The following is an 8,161-nucleotide window of genomic DNA, read 5'->3' as shown; positions in this document are numbered from 1 at the left end:
TTATTCATTACATGCAAATGAGGGCCACAAAAACCAGTGGTGGAGAGTATTTTAACTTCACTCCAGTATTCACTGTTTCAAATGATGCATAAATGTTTATGAGTGAAGGTGAAACTGCCGAACTGCAGTTAAAGTCACCCAAAATGACAGGAAACTCTTACATGAAAGCACATAAACACCTTAATTATATTATTGTATATTAAGGCAAATAACTACATTACTTATGTCAATGTAAACGTAGTCAGTAGTGTCTTCAAAGTTAGTAAAAGATCCAGAAGGGCATCCTGCTGATTTGATTCAGAATAGCACTTGTTTGTCAGACGGCTCACCGTTTTGACTTTCATTCACCGTTATTTATTTTAAAAAGCACCAAGTCCATTTTATTTGCATATATTTTACTCGAACGCATTAAATCTATATGTGCCTGATAGTTAGATGTGACGCTAACATTAATCTGATTCACTCTAGTGAGCCCATAAAAATCGTCATCATAATTTACTCGAGTGCACGCCTCAATGTCTCACGGCCCCCCTTAATAAGTGCCCCCCCCCCCCCCTTTGAAAACCCCTACTTTAAGTAGAAGTTTCTTAGAAAGAGCATAGTACATCAATATCACTTTTAAAACTTGTGCGTAATGGCTTGACAGGAAATAAAATATATATTTTCTAATCATATAAATCATTTTAGAATTATTTAATACAATAGTTCTTTAACTTAATTTGTTAAGAAACCTTTAGGGTGAACAGGATCAATGATGATAATTATTTTATTACAAGTCTGTAAGATTTATTTGAGTTAATATTTAGGTTATTCACTAAAATACAGAATTTAAATCATTTATGGAGCAAAATACAGTGTAAAAAAGGTTGAAAATAAACCTGTGCAAACAATCTAGTCATTATGAACAAATTATTTAACAAAAGATGATTCTGCAGTAAAATATTTGTAGTCTTTTAACAAGCATGATATGTACAAGATAGAGATGGCATGAAAAGTGAATTGTTTGTTTTGAAATTTGTGAGACGGAATTTGTCCAATAATAAACCCGAAACACATTTTGTCTTGTTGTCATGCGGTGAACTCGGCCAATCGTGTAATATCGGTGTCGTCATCACAGCTCCGGCAGTCACTCCTCAGAAGCTAAATTATCATATGCGTTTGTTTATTGACCTTATTCTTCGATGCGGAAGTGCGCGCGTTTTTGCGATTGTTTTAGAACTTCCGACTCAGCTGCCTATAGGAAAAATGACTAGGAATAATAAACGGCAGAAAACGGTCAAACTAGTTACTCTACAAACAAATGTTTTCATGACTATACATACAAAGTAGAATAATATAATAAGAAAATATCAGTTTGCAACATCAAGCAGCAAAACGAGCTGTTTTTAACGTCTAAAAATGAATGGAAGTGAACGAGACCGGAAGTCTCGAGCCAAAAAGATTCCAATGGCTGCGCCCACTCGTACACGGAGAATAGGGTGAATATGACAAAACATGTCTTTTTGACTAAGAACAGGGCCGGCCCAAGCCTTCAGGGGGCCCTAAGCAGGATTTTATTTGGGGCCCCCTTGGTGCAAACAATGTGACAAATTATCGTCGATCCTTGATTTATTTGCACACTGTAAATTTAAAACATGCATTATCGATTTTATTTGCTGTAGCTGTGTTGCTTAAATCATAAAATGTTTAAAGACAATTCCAAATATTATACTGCAGAAACAACTGCCTATTGATGCCACAAAACTAAACAATTAGACACAAAACATTAATCTAAGCTGTAATTAATGTTGACAGAAACAAATACAGCTAGAAGTAGCCAATAGCATACTTTATTATTATTATTATTATTATTATTAGTATTATTGTTATTATTATTATTATTCAGTCACAAAACGCTGCCAAACAGTCAAGAATAGTGACAATAAAGATCATTTTTTTTAAATGGATAAATGTTAACACTGAAAAAAATGCATTTTGTAGTTCAAATAGCTTAAAACTATTTACATCAAATTCAAATTAAATCAGGAAGCATTTTGTAGACATATTCGCATATAGCATATTACTAAATATCTAGAAAAAAAAATTCAGTTTTCAGAAATAATTCTAAATTAAGTGAATTTTTTTTCTGTAAAGTGAACAAATTAATCTGCCAATGAGATAAGTAAAATAATCTTACTTAAAACCAAAAACAATATTCTTTTATTTACCCTAATTGGCAGAGTATTGAGCTTTTTTTATGAAAAAAAAAAACGCACATAATTTTGACTAAAAATCTGTCTAGAAAATGTTTATTGGTTACATTTTTTTTTAGATATTTGGACTAGACAAAAAGAAGAAGAAAGAAAATCATTTTTGCAGTGTATTTACCATCCATAGTTCATGGCTGTGTAATAAGAAATTTGAAACAAATGTATTAATCAGAAGCTTATTTTTTATCACCAAGTTTATGAAGCGTTTTGCTGCTGTGCCATGCACTGTTGCTTTAATCACGATATCAGTGATTCTGCGATAAATCAACAGAAAACCAATCATAAATATATCATGAAAAAAATGCATCAAAAATGAAAAAAAAATGTATCAAAAAATGCAAAAAGGAAAAAATGCATTAAAAGGTTGATGCATTTCTTTTAATGACAGCATGTTTCTAAAATTGCAACAATGTAAAACAAGCGCACAGCTGTCAAACAACTTAACAATGCTGATGTGCAAAGAGCAGTTTGTGATAGAAAATCACAGTCATCTCTATCATAGCAGCAGAATCTCAATTTTGTGGAATATGCATTTAAGAAAACTGTCATAATAGTCAATTATAGCTTTCTAGTTTTCTGTAAACTTTAAACAACTTGATCAACTTATTTTATGAAAACATGGAAACATTTATGCTTAGCTCTGGTTTATTTTGAATAAACAATCATGCATTAAATATTTGTAATATTTTTAATGCATTAATATTTTTTCTTTAACTGATCAGAATGCTCTGAGAGGTGAGAACAGACTCCTCTGGTCGCGTATGAAGTTTTCAGCAGTGGAGAACATCAGTTATTTACTCATCTATTTAAAAAGATTTTTTAATTACCCTAATATTTTTAGCCAAAATACCATCTACAAGACTTTGCCAAAATCTGTAAGGATTAAATAAACGCAAGGCCTTTTAAATTATATGTTCACCCCCTATTGATATCTTTATCTAATACATATTTTGGCGGAATTAAAATGTTTGAGCACATTTAAGTCACAGCACTGCCCGCGGGCACGCACGAGCGATATAGCGAAGTGAAAGCGCGTTTGTGAGGAAGAAACTAGCGGAAAATTCGGGGGAGCTGGATGTCTGAAACACAAATACCTTGGTCCAGCTTGGACAGAAGAATGTCCGTATGCCTGAGATTTCCACCATTGCAATGGCTCACCTGTCAGCGGTTTACATGACGCCGGTGTGTCTCTGATGATCTGCTGTTATGGGAAGCGCCTGGTGGTGGCTGGGTGTACTGTATTTAAAGCGGTAATCTGTTGCAGTCAGTGTGAAAGACTAATTAATTAATTTATATCTTTTGTAAATTTAGATAAGTATCGATACGTGGTTCCAGAATATGTATCGCGGCCGGAAATAACATGATAAATGGGCATATGTTTTGTCCCACCCCTTATCCATAACCCAACAAACAAACATAAAATGAAAGTCACTCATTCATTTCGTGCACTCTTGGGGGGCCCCTGGTGGCCACGGGGCCCTAAGCAGCCGCTTAGTTCGCTAATGCCTTGGGCCGGCTCTGACTAAGAAGGTCTATCCTGACTCCAAAGGCAGATACTGATAAGATCAGGGCCTGGTGTGTGGACTTTGGGGGTTTTACGATGTGGTCACTGTTGATTGCTCAGTTTGAATGTCTCAGCATTTGGGCTTTGGTCACATGGTCAAGAAAGAGACAAAATAGGTAGTAAAACTCTGCTCTGGCTTTTTCCTGGCCTCTCTTTTCTGTCTTTGTGCTTTCCTGCTCTGCTCCTCTTCTCCACTGTAGTCTATCTTCTCTGACTCTACTACAATCAGGCTAACTTCTGGGCCTGCTCTCTTTGTCTCTCTCTCCCTCCCCCTGTGTCTCTCCTTCTACCTCTAGTAACTTTAATTTAACATTTAAGCTGGGTACATTTTATATCATATGTTTTATCATTTCATATTTGATCATTTTATACAGTTATTTTGTAATTAATTCAGTTGTAACCATAGCAAGTTATTGTCATTAGATCTTCTCATTTTCAAGTATTTGTGAATTACTTGTGATTTAACATCAACACTTAACTGCTTTATATTGCAATACAATACAATCACATAATATCAACGCTCTCCCACATTTATAGCTATTAATACTGCCCTTATGTCTGTTTTTGGTATAAGATTGCAGAAGAATGGTTTGACTAGAATGTACAGTTTTTCACCATCAATACTAATAACTTTTTAGTCATTCGGCAGAACTACAGTTCGAACCGCTGTGGTTTAAAACCCATTCCTACACTCCTCAAATGCAGCACAGGCTGAATCAGTCGTCTGATCTCAGAGCGCTGTCGCGGTACTTTGATGCCACATGTGACAGTCACGTGGTGTCGGCGCAGCATCAATCCGGACAAAATTTCTAACCAGCATGCACCGCTTTAAGACAGATTTCAATCGATCTGCGCAGCGCAGCATGAAGTCGAACGCTCCTAGTGTCTCACTGATTTAAATCAGAGCGATTCTGAAGTTCACAATTCACTGATTCAAAAGATCCTTTCAAAGCGATTCTGCAGTTAATGACTCACTGATTCAAAAGATTCTTTAAAAAATTCTGCAGTTGAAGATTCACTTATTCAAGTTATCCGATCAAATCGATTCTGCTATGATGTTGCAAATTATATTTGATTTATATGGCTTACAGTCATCAATTCTGAAATAGGCATCGATATTTGTGGTGATGTGTATTATTGACCTCGAGTTTGATCATCCTGCTGTCCAGCACGTTCTTGTCTGCGGTGGGAGTACAGTAGGTTTGCAGCATGTGACTGGTGTCGGACACCCAGTTCTGCAGCTCCTTCAGGCCCTGAGAGAACAGCTGGTGCTCGGACACCATACGCTCAATTCTGGAGGCTTTCTCCTATTAGACGAGCACAAAATAAACAGATAAACAACACATGCTCTGAGATAAAGTGACTGCAAGTTACAAAAAGTCACTTACAGACAATACATTGCCTTAGATATGTCTTTCTGTAAACAAATGCATATTATAAATAAATTGTGAAGTGAAACTTAAATACAAGGTGAAAGTAACATTTAAAAACATTTGTTCTGATTACTCTATATTAGGCTTCCAGCTCCAAAATTGTTTTTCAATCGACAAAATAAAATAAAAAATGAATAAAAAACAGATGAAAAAAATCTTACAATTGTCAATTTTGCAAGTATATGTATGTAGAATAAGTGGTTCATACTGCACAGTCATTACATATAGTTTAGTAATTAATCATTGAGTAAAGGGAAGCATCTTAACAGAAATATTATATGGGTTAAAAGGAAAGCAACAACACTTTTCCAGTCATACTGTGGGTCGATTTGTTTAGATGATTATTACATTTGATTTTCTTCTTTGTTTATTAGTAAATACAGGTACAGTAGGCAGCAAAAATGTCCACTTACATTGCCTTTAATATGTCTTTTTCTGTGCAACAAATGCATATTGTAAATAAATAGTGAAGCGAAACTTAAATACAAGGTGAAAGTAACATTTAAAAATGTGTTCTGAAGGTTATTTATGACTAATGAGTTTAATGACTATATATTAAGCTTTCAGGGTCCTTCACCATACTGTAAATGAAAACCCAAGGGCTGTGTGTGAAAAAAGAGAACTATTTTGGAGCTTTGATGGTGTGGTTAGTCACTAGCTATGCTTCCATCCAAAGATGCAAATTAGATTTATGTGCAATACAGGAATGTCACATACTGTAAAACACATGCGAATAAAGCAGCGTTTCCATCCAAGTAGTCAATGAAAACAAAATCACCACTACCCGATTAACTGGCTTCAAATATCAAAATTAAAAATGGGATTTGCTGAGGTAGGAGAAGCTGCGTGAATCTTTTCTTTATTTAATAAATGACTTGTGCCTCAGAAGACAAATGCCAACATGCACGCACATGGAGGCGTTTGAAGGCATGAGACGCGGAGCACAGATGCTCTTGACAGTTCTAGAGGTGTTTAATAATATAATAACACTAATATTAAAATGGTTTGGGTGTTTTAGAATGATCAAAACAACATTTCAGATGTTTTACAATGCACTCAGCCTGCTGGTTTGTCCTTTCACACACATTTATCATCACATGATCTTTTAACAAAATCACATGACTTTTTTAATGTGCATACTATACTGGAATTTGTTCAGTAAAAGTGTTTCCATCGTAGTTTCTGCACATTCTTTTCTTATCGAATAAAAAGTTTATCCCACTCACGTTTTTATGTGCATTTTCTTAATTTATGCGCATCTTGGTGTTTCCATCAACCATTTTTTTAAAATGCGTATTCAAAATGTAGATGGAAACATAGCTAGTGACTTAAAAAAAACTCATATTAAATGTAGACATTTTATTATTTGAGAGTAAATCAATAAATACAAATACCACAATTGCATCAGATGCTAACAATGCCATATCTTAAGACATATCTTATGATTAAAAAAAGCAAAAATTGTAATGACCACTAATCTTTCCTAGTTGAAATTACAAAAAGTTCTCAAAAAATAATAATATTAATAATAATAATAATTATATAAATAAAAAAGAAATACAATTTTAAATAAGAATAAAGTTGCATTAAAATGTAAATAAATTAATATTTGTTGTTTTATTAGATTTACTGTTTATTATTAAGTAGCATTTGGTTAAAATACATTATAAAAAATACATAAAACAAAACGAATAAAAAATTAAATACGAACATTTTATAATAAATTAAATCAATAAAAAGTACACAATCTAATATACAACTAATTATTAAATAAACAATAATGAAAAATTATACTTCAAGAAATACAGATACCACAATTGCTTCGGATGAATGAAAAAAATATATAATAATTTATTCATTCATTATTATTAATCATATTATTAAATAAAAAAATTATTAGAAAAAAAAAAAAATATATATATATATATATTTTTTGTAAGTTTACTGTTTCCATCAGAGACCATTTGGTTAAAAAGACAATATATATATAAAAATAATAAAAGCTAAATAAATGAAAAATTAAATATTAAAAAAAATGTAGAAGTCAAATAATTACAATTTAATTACAAATAAATATCCAAATAATACTATAATATTTAATATAATAATATTTAAATGAATACAAATTTAAACTTTTCATTAATTTACATTTCTATCAGAGACTGTTAGTACAGAGGACATAAACACTGTATTAGTACATCCTGATGAACCTTTTAAAGCATTTTAACGGCATTTTTCAGACACAGCCCTTACAGTATGCATCACATATAGTTTGTGCCCCCTGCAGCACTAGAGCCAGCAGTCTAGCAGGCAGGCAGGCAGACAGACAGGACGTTACCTTGGTCAGGTTGCTTAAAGCTAGGTACTGAGCAGAGAGCTGCGAGACACGGTGCACAAAGCCCTTTCCGGCCGTGTGTCCGTCCCACAGCTGCTGGGCCTTCTCCCTCAACCTGAGCAGCTGAGGCTCCTTAGAGGCTAATTCCTCTAGCAGAGACTGAAAGCACAGGCACATTAGCACACAGCAGCATCACACACACACACACAGACACAGTTCTGCGTTAAGAATATTAATCAAGCAACATGGTGGAGCATAAATAGGACAGACGTTAGGACTGGGGAGAAGCGATGTTAGCATGAGTATCGGAGAGATTAAAGCAGGTTAAAGCATGACATGAATGCTACACTGTTTGCTATTTGATCACACACACTAATGCTTTACACAAGCAAGTTAAGACATTACAAGATATTAAAGGTGCAGTGTGTAAGTTTGACATCCAGTGGATGAACTAGGTATTACACTCCTGGTTCAAAACACATTTTCACTCCACCCTTCCTCTGACAATTCCATGGAAGGAGTGTACCTGACTATTGAGCCTAAAGGCTGATTTAAACCTTTTTCTAACTAAAAGCAACGG

The 8,161-nt window shown here is 34.0% G+C and overlaps 1 protein-coding gene across 5 annotated transcripts in view; it reads right to left on the bottom strand.

The window, feature by feature from the left end:
* LOC130244242 (nesprin-1-like) overlaps nucleotides 1-8,161 on the bottom strand; it is a 197,194-nt gene that overhangs the window by 160,245 nt on the left and 28,788 nt on the right. For all 5 annotated transcript variants that reach the window (XM_056476573.1, XM_056476574.1, XM_056476575.1 and 2 more), the window contains exons 16-17: nucleotides 7,585-7,740; nucleotides 4,956-5,120 (exon numbers count right to left, since the gene is read on the bottom strand). In XM_056476573.1, coding sequence (XP_056332548.1) covers nucleotides 4,956-5,120; nucleotides 7,585-7,740 — 321 coding nt within the window. The remainder of the gene's footprint in view (nucleotides 1-4,955; nucleotides 5,121-7,584; nucleotides 7,741-8,161) is intronic.

Source organism: Danio aesculapii, chromosome 17 (assembly GCF_903798145.1).
Source record: "Danio aesculapii chromosome 17, fDanAes4.1, whole genome shotgun sequence".
Taxonomy (NCBI): Eukaryota; Metazoa; Chordata; class Actinopteri; order Cypriniformes; family Danionidae; genus Danio; species Danio aesculapii.
This window is presented reverse-complemented; position numbering and strand designations above follow the sequence as displayed.